Source organism: Alternaria arborescens (assembly GCF_004154835.1).
Source record: "Alternaria arborescens strain FERA 675 chromosome Unknown contig_71, whole genome shotgun sequence".
In the NCBI taxonomy this organism is placed as follows: domain Eukaryota; kingdom Fungi; phylum Ascomycota; class Dothideomycetes; order Pleosporales; family Pleosporaceae; genus Alternaria; species Alternaria arborescens.
The window spans coordinates 15317-29365 of NW_021167926.1; the positions used below are offsets into that span (position 1 = coordinate 15317).

At 52.2% G+C, this 14049-nt stretch overlaps 7 protein-coding genes across 7 annotated transcripts; 3 read left to right on the forward strand and 4 right to left on the reverse strand.

Moving 5' to 3' along the window:
- Positions 1 to 158: 158 nt before the first annotated feature.
- On the reverse strand, positions 159 to 3110 carry AA0111_g12230 (hypothetical protein; the record flags this gene model as incomplete). The annotated part of the gene is made up of 2 exons (XM_028646186.1): positions 159 to 1716; positions 1765 to 3110. 2 exons carry the CDS (start codon positions 3108 to 3110, stop codon positions 159 to 161), a joined length of 2904 nt encoding a protein of 967 aa, XP_028500160.1.
- A 385-nt stretch (positions 3111 to 3495) lies between these two features.
- On the forward strand, positions 3496 to 5057 carry AA0111_g12231 (hypothetical protein; the record flags this gene model as incomplete). The annotated part of the gene is made up of 3 exons (XM_028646187.1): positions 3496 to 3603; positions 3653 to 4021; positions 4074 to 5057. 3 exons carry the CDS (start codon positions 3496 to 3498, stop codon positions 5055 to 5057), a joined length of 1461 nt encoding a protein of 486 aa, XP_028500159.1.
- Positions 5058 to 5114: 57 nt separating this feature from the next.
- On the reverse strand, positions 5115 to 7038 carry AA0111_g12232 (hypothetical protein; the record flags this gene model as incomplete). The annotated part of the gene is made up of 2 exons (XM_028646188.1): positions 5115 to 5315; positions 5371 to 7038. 2 exons carry the CDS (start codon positions 7036 to 7038, stop codon positions 5115 to 5117), a joined length of 1869 nt encoding a protein of 622 aa, XP_028500158.1.
- Positions 7039 to 7391: 353 nt separating this feature from the next.
- Positions 7392 to 9129, forward strand: AA0111_g12233 (hypothetical protein; the record flags this gene model as incomplete). Its single annotated transcript, XM_028646189.1, has 2 exons — positions 7392 to 8027; positions 8206 to 9129. The coding sequence occupies 2 exons, from the start codon at positions 7392 to 7394 to the stop codon at positions 9127 to 9129; spliced, it is 1560 nt and encodes a 519-aa protein (XP_028500157.1).
- A 467-nt stretch (positions 9130 to 9596) lies between these two features.
- On the forward strand, positions 9597 to 10856 carry AA0111_g12234 (hypothetical protein; the record flags this gene model as incomplete). Its single annotated transcript, XM_028646190.1, has 1 exon — positions 9597 to 10856. One exon carries the CDS (start codon positions 9597 to 9599, stop codon positions 10854 to 10856), a length of 1260 nt encoding a protein of 419 aa, XP_028500156.1.
- Positions 10857 to 10984: 128 nt separating this feature from the next.
- On the reverse strand, positions 10985 to 12647 carry AA0111_g12235 (hypothetical protein; the record flags this gene model as incomplete). Its single annotated transcript, XM_028646191.1, has 4 exons — positions 10985 to 12029; positions 12082 to 12154; positions 12207 to 12317; positions 12374 to 12647. 4 exons carry the CDS (start codon positions 12645 to 12647, stop codon positions 10985 to 10987), a joined length of 1503 nt encoding a protein of 500 aa, XP_028500155.1.
- Positions 12648 to 12875: 228 nt separating this feature from the next.
- On the reverse strand, positions 12876 to 13715 carry AA0111_g12236 (hypothetical protein; the record flags this gene model as incomplete). Its single annotated transcript, XM_028646192.1, has 2 exons — positions 12876 to 13007; positions 13059 to 13715. 2 exons carry the CDS (start codon positions 13713 to 13715, stop codon positions 12876 to 12878), a joined length of 789 nt encoding a protein of 262 aa, XP_028500154.1.
- Between the last annotated feature and the right edge of the window lie 334 nt (positions 13716 to 14049).

Here is a 14049-nt window from a genome sequence, read left to right on the forward strand (position 1 = left end):
CTGAACATGTAGTGATTAGAGAATAAAGAATGTTCTCAAAAACGTCAAACCCACTCCTCGATCCCAGTGTGCAGGACAAGCTATATGCATTGTCGTTCCCCATAAACCTTTCCGCTTGCTGCTGAAAACGAAAAGAAAATGTTCTTTCTTTGTTTTTTTCACATTAACACATCTTTCTCAAGCCGGCCATTCAAGCCAAGCTCTAGATCAGCTCCACGCTCGAGAAGATACTCAGCGACATGGGAATCTTTCTTCCGTTTGGCAATCTCGTATGCGGTCAGTCCATTCGAGCTGATATAGTTGATATCCGCTCTCGCATCAAGCAGCATCTTGATTATGGGGATAGAGTGCTTTCGAGATTCACGAAGTCCATAACACACTGTCATGAGTGGAGCTTCTTCCAAATAGCCAGCAGGGAGGTTGGGATCAGCGCCGGCTTCGATCAAGATCCGAACACAGTCAATTGAGTGGGATGCTGCCGCATAGAACAATGCTGTCCCACGGTACCCCTTGTCGCGCTCATTGACATCAACGCCAGCCGTAATGAGAAGCTGCACTGTATCGATGTGCCCCCTCACGATCGCAATGCCTAGCAGTGTCATTGAATCCCACTCCATTTTCCCTGTGGTATGGAGCGTCATATCAGCTTTCGCGTCGATTAGGACCCGAACAACCTCAGTCTGCCCCCTACTGACAGCGCTACTTATGGGCGTGTCATCGTCACAGCCCTGTGAGTTTACATCTGCTCCAGCTGTTAGGAGGAGTCTAACAATGGGGGTGTGTCCATTTCTTGAGGCGACGTGGAGGGCGGTGTACCCTGCGAGATCATCGTGACGTTCGTCGATGCGCGTTTCTATAGAAGATCCATGTTTGAGCAGCTGCTCAAAGGTAGCTTTACTCCCCATCTCTGCGGCGACGATAAGTGGTGTTCGGCCATACACATCTCTTCGGCTTGTATCAGATCCTCGCAGAAGCAATGCAACAGTAACGTCCTCGAGACCGAATTCAGCCGCCAAGTGAAGTCCGGTGGTCCATGCCTCTTTGTTGCTAAGTCTTTTGTATACGAACGTGGCACTTTGCCAACGATATCCTATATAAAGAAAACTCTTTGAGAGAGGGATTTCTTGTGTCAGGAAGTCGACCACTCGCTTCGAACTTGATGGAGCTCGGCGAGCATGGTGGGCCCAATTTTTCGCAGCGTAGGCATACCAAGTACTATCTTCCGTGGGATCCAGATTCGCCGGATCAGCGTGACGGTTCAAACATAGGTATGATATACAAACGTCCGCTATCATGGCTTCCGCGTTCGGGAACCATCGGTCTAGTGTACGCTTGAGATACTCCTGCGTCGTGTTGTGAACAAGCTGGGTAATCTTACTATCCTCATCTATGGTCACTAGACCGAGACATGAGGCCATGATATCCTCAATTGTAGGGTAGTTTTCAGGATCCAATTCAAGCTCATCAACCTCAACGCCCATCGCCTCTTGTAGTTCCAGGGTCGAGAGAGGCCTCTTGGCACAAATGAGGAAAGCTAAAGCTTGCTTCGCGAGCTCCGTCTGTTCGGCTACTTGGCATTCGATCCTTTCCATTGCGGAATCATACGCAGAATCGTAAGCCCGAGAACCAGTGGCGAGTTTGTCCAAGGCAACACGGATTGACTTCGGTGATCTCTTGCCGACTAAAGAATCAAGATGTAGCTTGGCCAAGAGGAACCTGGGGCTTGTTTAATAGAATGTGTGGATCTGGAGGGGAGAGACATACATCCTACCAACTGCTTCTACGATTTTCACGATAATGCTTTCTTGCAACTCCGTGTTATTGCGCACAAATCCTGGCAGGCGAGATATGTTCTCGGAGACATACTTCTTCACATCACTGCTGTGTGCTTGGATCTCTAACATGGATGCCGTCTTGAATCCCTCTGTGATCTCAGGTATAAAGCGGGAAGTGACCAAGAGGTTGATACCAGATGTCATTTGAAGGTCTTGCATTTTCGATAGCAACGCTGTACGACACCCTTGCGACGCAGAACATTCGTCAAGAGCATCTATAACGATGAAGACCCTAGAGTAAATTGATGTTACCAGTTGTAGAGTTCTGGTAATAGCGTCTATCCGATCTGAAGATCCCATTTGACTCTCGTAAAAGTCCACCACATGTCTTGGCAACGACGCTTGTGGTTCCACGAGTTGTCGCAATATACTCGAGAGTAGGTCGTTCAATGTCTGTTCACCTTGACGTCTGTAGCTGCAAAACAGATAAGCCAAGCCGATTGTGGCATCGCTGCAATGTCGCTCCCACAAATCGGCATTGATAATGGAGGCCGACACTGTCTTGCCTGCACCTGGGATACCCGGGCAGAACAAGGTACGATTCCTGGTGCTGAGCCAGTCTTGATAGGCTTGCGAGTGCAAGAGCCATCCGCCGGTACCAGCCTGCCACCGACTAATAGCATCTCGCTGTTGTGAGGCATGGTCAATAGGTGTTAGCCAATTCAGAATGTTCTGGCGTGTTTTCATGGCTTCCTTCGTATGATGACGCTCATGTAATTTGTCGACTTCTCCCCGAACATCGTTCTGGGTAACCTGGATTGTTTGCAGCTCCCCACTAAGATTTTGCAATCTCGACACTGTTGTTCCCATATCCAATTTGAAGATGTCCTTCAAAGCTCTGAGATCCTCTTCGTTGCGCTTAGAGCGAGCGTCGATTCCGATGAGTAATTTCGTTGTGTTCCCATCAAGAGCCAAGGCAAGCATTGCCATTTCACTGTCGATTGCCTCCACCAACCTTCTTACATCTTTCTCTTTGAACGGCCATTGCAATTTTTCGAGGGCCCCATCTCGAGGTGACAAAGTAACGGCTGTCAGACTCAATGCTTCGTGAAGACGCGCTATCGGATCAGAGAGTAGGTCTAAGGTTTTAGACCATTCTTTGATTTCTTCGGAGTCAGCTGCTTCATCTTGAAGCTGCAGTAACAAGCTACTGCAGCTTCGGATCTTCGATCGGAGGCGTGTTTTCTCGTCCCTAGCTCCGGATACAGCAATGATGTATTTGATCACTTTTTCGCATAGCTGGGTCACTGCTACGATACTGGCGGTTGTCTCCATACGTGCATCGGATATCGGTGTAATATATAGAGTGGAACGACATGGGATGAGGAATTCATCAAGAATCTGATCAGCCAAAGATGACGAGGCTGTGCAATTCTGCAGCTGCAGTCAGCGAGCGCATTTGCTCTCGCACGTGACGGTCAGCGGGTGGCGTCGATTGCCTGCAGTGATCAGGCGTTGATTCGAACATGTGGAACTCATCGAGATTACTGTGCAGTTCAAATTCACAGCGTTACTTCAGATGCAATGTGTCGTGAGTTTTCAACAAGCAGAGATCTAAAGATGGAAGTCATGGACATGGACCGCGGTGCACGTGCACCCGCGTTCGGCGCCAAGCTAGCGCGACATCCTCAACCCTCGAAACATGGATGGTGTTGCAAACATGCAAAACAACACCACGACAATGTTACCGGACGAGATCGTCGCGCAATTGACGGCTGAATTCACATGTCGCGATCAACAAATACGGCATCTGGCTGCCCTCTATAGCGTATGTAACCTCTCTAGGCTTCATAAACATACCCCTAACAGCAACCTAGGCGCATCTTCCATCACCACCCTTTCTGAACATCCACGGTCTTACAGCGACTGGCAAATCGTCGATATTGCGCTCCTTCTTCCATATCTCTCGCATACAACACACGATCATCAACGTGCGCGAATGCATAACCACACGGCATCTCCTAGAGCGCATTGTCGCAGCCAGTCTAGATGCGCTCGATGTGTTCAACGACGAGAAGATCGATAGGCGACCTTACGCGCGTACGGAGAACCTAAGCGCCTTATGTGTCAACATGGGGAAGCTGTTGGAGGGTAGGGACAAGTTCGTGCTGGTGCTTGATGCGGTGGACAAGTTAAGAGAAGGGGGTGGGACATTGATTGCTGCGCTAGCAAGACTGGGAGAGATGGTATGGCTCAACTCGTCTGAGATGGAACGCATGACACTGACTTTATGACCAGATACCAAACCTTTCCCTTATACTCGCAACAACCCTGCCGCTCACCCCCTCTGTACTCCACTCGTCATCGGCAACCTTTTTACACTTCCCAACCTACGCACGCAACGAACTCCTCACAATCCTCGGCGCCAACTCGCCCAAAATCTTCCTGGAGCCTCCCTTGCTAGAACAATTCCCGGACTACACACCCGATCTTGCCGCCGAAGATGACGCCTGGCTATGGGGTCGTTTCCTACAAGCAGTCTACGACTCCCTTGCAAAGCACACCGGGCGAGACCTCATCAGCTTCAAGAGCTGCGCAATGCGACTTTGGCGTCCGTTCGTTGAGCCAGTGGTGTCGGGGCAATTCGGTACGAGGGATTTCTCGCGCTTGATGGTAAACAGACGGCATCTCTTCCAGCTCGAAGACTCAGTGCTAGATCGAATCATTGCGGATACCGCCGAACCCACAAAGGACGCGGCAGCTGCAGGCGTCTTACCAGCGACGCCCAGCAAGAAGAAGCTAGCAAACATGACGGCCCACAGCCTTCCATACTTTACGACACACATCCTCATCGCTGCGTACCTAGCCTCCTACAATCCCTCGCGCACCGATGTTACATACTTTATGAAGCATACCGATAAGCGGAAGAACAAGCGACGCGCACCGAGCGCTGCTTCTTTCAGCGTTACTGGGAAGCGGACGGGAGCGAAGCATCGAAAGATTAGTCGACATTTGTTGACGCCAAGTCCGTTCACCCTGGACAGGCTGCTTGCAATCTTCCGAGCATTGCTTGACGGAACGGTACCACAGGTGGCGGATCTATACACACAGATTGCGACATTAACCAGTATGAGACTACTGGTCAGAGCTGGAGCAGGAAGCAACGATGCACTAGAAGGAGGGGGTAGATGGCGCGTGAACTTTGGATGGGAGTATGCACGCGCGCTAGGTCGGAGCGTCAACTTGGAAGTAGGCGAATATCTCGTTGGTGGTGTAGATTAGGACTTGAATTATCCAATGCCCTCTACATCACCTTACCAGGTGTATGTAAGAGATCTTTTAAGAACTACAGCTACACTGCATCATACCCTTGTGCTTCGGCACGTCGCCACAGAACCTCTCTTCCTCATCTGCATTCCACTCCCAGGTTTCTTGGAACGGGTTCAAGGCGAGCTTCATGATTTGAGGTAGGATTTCGCGTTCACCCTGTTTCTCTACACGCTCGATAAGTTCGTCTAGGATCCAGGAACGGGGGATGAACTGTGTTTAGTGTCAGCATCGCATGTCTGTGTGAGCGAGTAGAGTTAAAACTTACGTTGGGATTGACCGCATCCATAGCTGCCTTCCTCTCATCATCCTTACCCTCACCCCAATCTTCCTTGACCCTCGCAGCCCACTTCTCCAGCCACTTGCCGAGACGCTCACGTCCATCGCTTTCCTGCCTCGGTGCACTGTCTTTCTTGAAGAACCGTCCCGCAACATCTTTCCTCTGATCTTCAGTCTCAACGTCTGACAACCCAACAGCACCCAACCTCCGGAAGGCATGATGAAAGTCCAACTCAAACATCTCGAGCGAGTCCAGCAGCTCAGACATCAGTTCCTCAAAGTCGCTGTCCTTTTGTGTCTTGAGTCCAAGACGGAGCGTCATGAGCCGTCTGTACTCTGCCAGGAAAACGGCCTTGTACTCTTCGCCTGCGCGATCGATAGCACTCTCCGCACACTTGACGATGCCATCTGCTTCTTCTTCCGTAACACCCTTCTCCACAAACTGCGCCTCGTCTACTTTGCTACCCGCGCCCATGAGCTCGCCCAATGCCTCGCCAAGACGGACAAGGTTCCACCAGATGATTGTGGGTTGATTGCGGTAACTATACCTCAGCATGTGATCGTCGTGGTTGGGTGTGTACGTCGGATCGAAGGTATCCAAAAAGGCAAAGGGGCCGAAATCGATGCTTAGCCCGAGGATGGAAGTATTATCTGTGTTTAGCACACCGTTCATGAAGCCGTAGGCTTGCCATTTTGCGACTGTCTCGGCGTTGCGGCGGATGATTGCGCGGTAGAGACGGACGTAGCGGTTCTCCTCTCCGGCGCCTTCGCCCTCGACGGTGTCTCTTGATATACCTGAGGATGTCTGGTTGTGGACGTCCTTTGCGTCGCCGGCGGGAAGCTTGGACGGGAGTTTATCCCAGCCGCCGTAGACGTGCTCCGCTGTGTAGTCTGCGAGTATGCGGAGGGTTTTTCGGTCGCCGCGAATGCGCTGGAGGTCAAATGTGCCGAAGCGGATCCAGCTTTGTGCGAAACGGGTGACGATGGCACCTGGCTCGGTTCGTTCGCGCATTACTTTGCTCCCGTTGTTCAAGGTGAGCGCCAGCGCTCGCGTACTTGGGATGTTGATGGCATTGAGGTATTCTGAGACAACAAATTCACGGATGGAAGAGCGAAGAACTGCTCGACCATCGGCGAAACGCGAGTATGGTGTTCGTCCAGCACCCTTCAGTTGGATCTCGTAGCGTGTGCCTGTTGCTGGGTTTGTAGACTCGAATAGGGAGATGGCACGACCATCACCGAGTTGGCCTGCCCATTGCCCGAACTGGTAGCCTCCGTAGCATTGCGCCCAGGGATATATGCCTGCCTCTGGATTGAATTCGTTCCATGTCAGGATCTTCTTGCCGGCAACGACTTCCTTGAACTCTTCAGTCTCGGCCTCCTCTGGCTTTAGGCCAATGTCTTGTAGCGCCCGCTGGCTGACAGCTAGTAATTCGGGCTCACCTTGTGAATCGGGTCGAACATATGTGTACAGCGCTCCCTTGACCATGCGCGGTCCAAGCATCTGCCGTGGCGCATCGTGCGAGTCTTTCGGCCTGGGAAACGCGTCGTCGGCGGGGAGGTTTGACGTGAAGACATTCGACTTGGGAAGGGACTGTAGCGTCTGTAGCTTGTTGGACGAGTTGTTCGCCGTCTGCGAGTTGTCGAGGTGCGCCATGACTTGATTGAGGCGCATAAAAGTGTGGAAGGGGTTCTTGCAAATGTATCTCGTCGCTGATAATGCTTTGCGAGTAGGCTGCAGCGCAGGTGAAATTCGAAGCATGAGCTGCTGACAGGTATAGTATGATGTAGAAGGGGAGGGGGGCAACGAGGGGGAGATGGCGGCAATTGTGGGCGCAGGAGGGTGCAGATCATAGTGATGCGAATACCATGAGCGGCGGTGGCGTCATGCCTCGGAGAAGTTGCTTATCGATAGCCAACCGCGGAATCATGGTACCTGACTCGCCCTGGCGTCTTCTGCGCTAACACAGACGCGTCGACATTTCTACCTTTTCACCTTGCACCTCCAATATGAACGGCCAACCAATACCAGGCTATTTCTGGGACGCAGAGAAGAAGAAATACTTCAGGATCCAGAACCAGACTGCAGCACAAGGCTCGAATCTCAAATACTCTTCGGAAAATATCAGAAAAACTGAGCGCAAAGAACGCATCCAGAATGTTGCCATTGCGCGCTCGAATAAGATCCGGAAGGAGCGCGTTGTCAGGCGCAATCCGAACACTTTCGCGCAGACCAATCTGGATAGAGAAGTAGGTCTTAGGCGAACTTCGCGCTATCTCTATGGCTTTTGGCCTGATGCATGCGCCGCTGGCATCGAGAGTGATGCACAAGAGGTGCTGGGTAGCCGCCATCCTTACAATATCCGATTCTTTGATAGGAATCCGAACGAACACACAATATATGCAGTTCAGAAATCGAACAGCGTGTGCATGCAGCAAGCTGACTTCCATCATGTTCGGGGAAATCTCCGTACGCCGTCACCAAAAGCAACCTACACGCACGATGCTTGGGCAGAGGTAACGAGAACAACATCTACAGTCTCTTCATTATCCTTCCTTCCGCAGACTGGAGCCCTTGCAGTAACTACATATGGCTCAGATCGACCTCCAGAATTGTGGCTCAGCGATCCAGGGCTGGATGATCCAGTAAGTCACTTACCCGTCTACACGTAATACTAAGGCCTACACTGGAGGGTTTCTCTGGGACTTCTAGCCTATAGAAGTCTGGCCTCTTCAGTAAGGTACCATTCAGGGTAGGTTTTGGTTTTGCATATAGCTTTTCAAAAGCCGTAGTTTGGTTCCCATGCTGACTTCATGGTTACAGTACGTGGGTCAGAAGTTCACACCAAAGGACTGTTCGGCGATATGGGGTGCTGCAGCCAGACCGTCAACCTTCACGCCTTCACCAGGTGTCGCAAACACCGTCGCAGCGACCTGGTCCGAGCATCTTGCAGTCGCAGCTTCGAGTTCAATGCTCCTCTTCGCCCGCTCACAAGCAGGAGCATGGGACTCGCAAACTGCCGTGAAATCACTCGACTCAGACGTGCTAGCATTGGAATGGATATCGTACACCACCGTCGCTCTCGGTTGCCGTAACGGAAATATCCGACTATATGACACAAGATCAGGTGGTTCAAGTCATGTTCTCACCCATCCATCCCCCGTTTCAAAGCTCAAGCGTGCCGACGATGAGACCAGACTGATTTGCTCGGGGCTCCAAGACACGCTTTTCCTATACGACATCCGCGCACCCCGCTTATCACGTAATGCATCACGAAAGACATTCAACTACGAAAACCATCACTACAACGAGGAATACTTCAGATCTTTGTATCCTACCCACCGCGATGGACACAAGCGTCGTAAACTCAACCACAAGGCTTTTAAGAATTGGTCGCAGCCTGTTTTGACCTTTGAACATGCGAACCGGGACGAGCTGGATCTGGATATCGACGTACACCCCAGACTGGGTCTTCTAGCGGCCGCTCAAGATAAATCGACGGGCACTGCGATTCGAATTAGTAATATTTGGACGGGCAAGACGGTCAAGGAGATCAAGACTGATCATGCCACCAAGCATGGCGAGATGACGACATATGATCCGATACGGTCGCTCAAGTTCATTGATCGATATGGTGATGTGGATGGCGGGGTCGATCTATGGTCTTGTTGGAACGGTGGTATTGCGAAGTTCGGATGGGGAGATGGATCAAGTGAGTCAGAGGGGTACTCTGTAGGTCGAGGTTGAAGGTGCACAGCTAGAAGGCAGTAAAATCGGTACGCAGGGCTGCGGCGAAGGGTCATACTGTGAGTACAGGCTTGTGATAGTGCGACGAGAACATCTTCCGCATCCAGCGAGGTGACATCCGTTACGTTACGACGAAGTGGTCCAATCGCACACTCATAAATGCACGGACGTGACATTCCTTTTACTTACAGCATCGCACCTTCCTTTGGAGCGACGTCCTTCACCATCGAAGCTACAATGCTTTGTGAAGGTGCAATGCAACAAACTGAAGATCCACAAACTGAAGATTCACACATACGCGAGTGAGCTTGTGAAATCAAACGACAGGTGACGACCAGCACTGTCGGCAACAGAAGTGATCGCACCGATAACACTGGGTCTCTACTCTCTACAACAAGCTAGAAATGAAGCTTCCTGAACTGCCCGATACAATAATGCCACAACTCGACATCGAAAAAGGCGCCACCATGACCGACAGCAAGTACTCTGCGCCCTCTTCTCGCACCAACACACCTATGCTCAAAAGTAGCACCTTTCGCACCCAATTCAGTACCACAATCCCCCTCATCGCCGCATACATGTCGCTCTGCCTAACAAACTATTACCTCTCTCCTTCCGGCCCGGGGTTTCGCCACCGCTCCAACGACTCAGGAAGTATCTGCCCACTCGTTGCTATTCTCATGCTCCTCGCTCCCGATATCATACAAGAAGCCTTCGCCGCGACGACTGCATCTGTCCCGGACGAGTCCCCGTGTTTTGGGTTTGGGTGGTTAGCTTTTACCGTAGGGTTATTGGTACCCGTGATGCGTGGTAGTGAGAGTTTGTTGCCTAGAGAGGAAGAGGAAGAGGAAGAGGAAGTCAAGGTTATAAGTATGGATGTGAAGAAGGGGAGCTTGGGGAGGAGAAACAGCAGATTGAGACCCGGACGATTGCTGAGGGACCTGGAGTCGAGTTGTGTGCGCGAGACGGATGACAACAAGGATACCATTGTCGAGATCCTCGAGTCTGTCAGTCAGCCATCAACAACACACCGATCCTTGTGGACCCTGAGGAAAAACCACAATATAGCTACTGTTGTCTTTCAATTCTGCCTCGCAGGGTTGTTCTGGTACTGTTACCGTGACCTCTCGGTCCCCCTGCTTCTCAGCACGTCGATTCTACTGATAGAAGCGACCGCAAGCCTCCCTATCTGGTCTGCACAGAAACCCTCTTCACACGCAGGTGGTTGCCAAGGTGGCGCATACGCCTTGATGCGCGATAAACAGACGCCGCCACATCATATCTTCATCATTCAACCTGCAAAGCCTGATATATCCAATGTCCGAGACACAGCCGCGCTGCGAGTGCCATACGACCATCAGATACACGCCGTATCAATCCCAACATTTATCCTCATATCAGGTGGTTTCCTCAGTCAAGCACTTCTTTGCACGCAACTCTCGGATGCCGCAGCGGTAGGCATGCTAGCAATCATGTTCTGTGGTACCATTAGTAACGTGGCTATCGCTGCTCTACCGAGGGAGCCAACGGTAGGAGGTATGGAGTTGGAGTCTGTGAACGTGATTGTAGGCAAGAGTGGTGTTGTCGGGGCATTGAGCGAGGTGGAAAGCAGGTTGGAGGGATATGGGGAAGTGTTGGTTAGGCAGTGTTTCCCAGAGAAGCTTGGGGAATGGGAAGGTCGAAAAGAGAAGGTGCTAAGGATGAGAGACGTAGGGAACATGGACTGAGGGGTTCGGTGCGCAAGAGAAGAGAGAGACAAAGACTTTGAAGCGCCATGTCGCTATTATGTACATGCTAGCATTAGACTGACGTATATCGTAAGGTATGGCTCGCGGTACCATCGTGCCCCTTGAATTCACGACGCCGTGACTGGCTTCTTGCCGCCCCCTCGTAGCAGCGGTATCCTAACCCTGCCAAACACGGCTCCCCCACCCCTTTGCATCTGCGCCACCGCATCTCCCAGCAGAACCCTTATCGCGCCTTCCAACCTCCTATCCTTCTTCCTCCGCATCCAAAGCAGCACAATACCCAATATAAACACATCAACAGCCACGTGCTTGAGGCAAGCCCACGCCCACCTCCATATCCCTCTAAACAAGCGATAATGCGCCGAATGTGCGAACAACCTCCTCGCCTCAAGCTGTTCACGTAGTGCTGCGACTTCGGCTGTCATTTTCATCAACGACTGCTCCACACGCTTTCTCCATTTCTGGTCTGCGGCGGATTCCTTGGGAGATTCTTTTGATGCTGCTGCTGCTGAGGCGTTTCCGGCGGCTGGTGTTCCGCCGAGACCCGGTATGTTCATCTGTATTGGTTTCCCCAGCACGCCTATGCCTCTATTTCGCGGAGCGGGCGTGGGTGTTTGTATGGGTATAGGTTCCGCTCGTATCAATTGCTGGAGATCGGTCTGGACACCTGCGTCTTCTAGTTCGGGCTGGTCATCGTCCGGGTAGGATGTAGGATTGTATTGGCTGTCTGGGGCATCGACAAAGACTTCGCCGCGGTCGATTTCTGCTTCTTCTTCCTCGAGCTCTTCTTCGGATTGCGACATGGGCGATTTGACGCGCAGGGGTATGTCGCGCTGTTCCTGCCCTCGCATCTGGCCGGGCGTGTCTTGGTCCATGTCGGCGCTGGTGTTCATGGCTGCCCGTCCGCTTTGGCCTAGCTCGTGCTGTGAAGTGTATCCGGGGGTTATGTGGTCGGCGGTGCGCAGGGGCGACGAGGACGACGAGGAAGGCACATTTGACTTGACTTGGTCCCAGACAAACTCGAGCTCGGCAACTAGTTCCCGGGAGTCGGGCGAGGGCGAGGCGTATTTGTGCATGGTGTCGATGAGGGTGGTGATGTAGCGGCGTTTGGCTTCAGTGCGGGAGAGGCCGTTTTGCTGTTTCCAAGCGTCCCTGTGGCTGTTATTCACCTGTCTGCGCTGTATGTGACGGGGGCGTGGCGTACCATTTCTCCCGCGCTCGTTGCGACTGCTCGTCGCTCCCTCTCGGACACTCCATTATGCCGTCGACGTCGCCCTCTGTGCTGCGTCAGCACCGTCATGTCAACATGATTTCCCGTATCCAACGTACCCATGGCTTGCTTGTACAATCCATACAGGCGTAACCTGGTCGCAGACGGCGGTTTCTGCGACCCCGTCCGTATCTTATTCACTGTGTTGAGCGCATGGCTAAAAACTCGATCTAGAGAGTCGACATCAGCAGGATCTCTTTGGCGGCGCATGTATCCTTGGACGTACCAACCGAGTCTGCCATTATGAGCGTGGATGTCGCGCCCCCATAAGAGGGGAGCGGCGCATTGATCAAGGTAGCGCGTGAGAGTGCCTCGACAACAGGCACAAAGTATTCAGCCAGGCAAAAGCAGAGGTAGAGGTAATATACAGCGAGGCAATCGAGGGCAGCAGGCGTGCATGATGCGATGACAATGCGGAGCCGTGTGGAGATGGCATTCGTTGTCGCGCGACCCTGGCGCTTGGGCCTCGGCTGTTCCGGGGCGAGCTGCGCGCTTGCCATGTGGCAGTGCGACGACGTGTTTCACGTGTCAAGACACATTTGTTCCTCTTCACCGTACTTTAGTTCCTTTGCTGATATCTTGCACCACAGCTTACACTGTCTTCGCGCTCGAGGGAGAAAAAAACCATGCGCGCTATCAAGCGTGTGGATATTCACTCTTCCCAAGCAGGGATCCGCTCGACCGATCGGGCAATTTCTTCCGCATCCATCTCACATCCTACATAACGTCTACCAGCTAGCAGCAACTGCTTGAACATCGCTCGTAAATGACCACACACTCTGCGAGTCCACAGCGTGCACAATTACCTTTCTCTGTACATCCTGCCTGCGCGTAGTCGTCGCGACGCTCGTCGAACTTCCCTATAATGGCCGTTAGCAGGCGCTCACTGACGTATATCAACAATAACCTACCTGCACACGTGCACCCCTCACATTCGTATATGGATTCCCAACTTCATCTGTGCCAGTTGGGTACTGCACAATCACTGAATACGCAACTGCTCTGGACACTGGCGACCAGGTAACCTCGAAATCCCCAGCATCGTTGCTCCTCCGCAAAGAAACGCCTGTGACCTTGGCCGGACGCGAGACCCCGCCAACAGCACGGATCTGACCCGTTGTGTAGCAGCCATTCGCTGTCCCTGATGTTGTGTAGAATCGCCATGAGACTGGCGCCTGTCCGTTCTTGCACACACTGCTAAACTCATGCACAGCCGTGAACGCTGAGTTCCCTGGGTACCGGGTGAGGAAGTTGTTTCCTAGGTAGGGGTAGAAGGTGTCGCTGACACCGAAGCTGTTGAAATCGCGGAAGGGCTTGAGTTCTGCACGGCTGCCGTCGGCGTAGGTGGCTTCAAAGGCCCATTGTACGCCGACGTATTGGTCTTTGTTGAAGCTGAGTTGTGCGGTGCAGCTAGCCAAGTTGAACGCTTTGTAATTGCCAGGAGGTGCGCGACCAGTGTAGGGGTAGCTCCACGATGTACTGCATTGTTGGCGGGGTTCGAGGACAAGAGGAGATGCGGTGGTGGTGGACGCCACAACAGCGGAGAGGGTAACAAGAGTGAGCTTCATGATGGTGATAGTAGAGTCAAACAGAATACCAGGAACATTTACTCAAGACATGAGCAGCTTAAATACTAATTAGAATACTGATCTACTGACGTCGCTATCGACATCACCGCCAGACTTAGCACACCCTCATAATTGTAGGCGTATAACTAGGTTACCTTGGTAGTCTTGGATGAAGCATTGTCCAAGCAAAATGGGCGCAACCACACCGGCAAGGTACCAGTACATATTAGCAGCCAAGACTGCGCATACAACTTTCAAGATGGACCAAGGCGGACAGAGACCTTACCCATGCGGTAATCTGGCTTAGCGGGTGATCATCTGCGGGCCGCGAAGA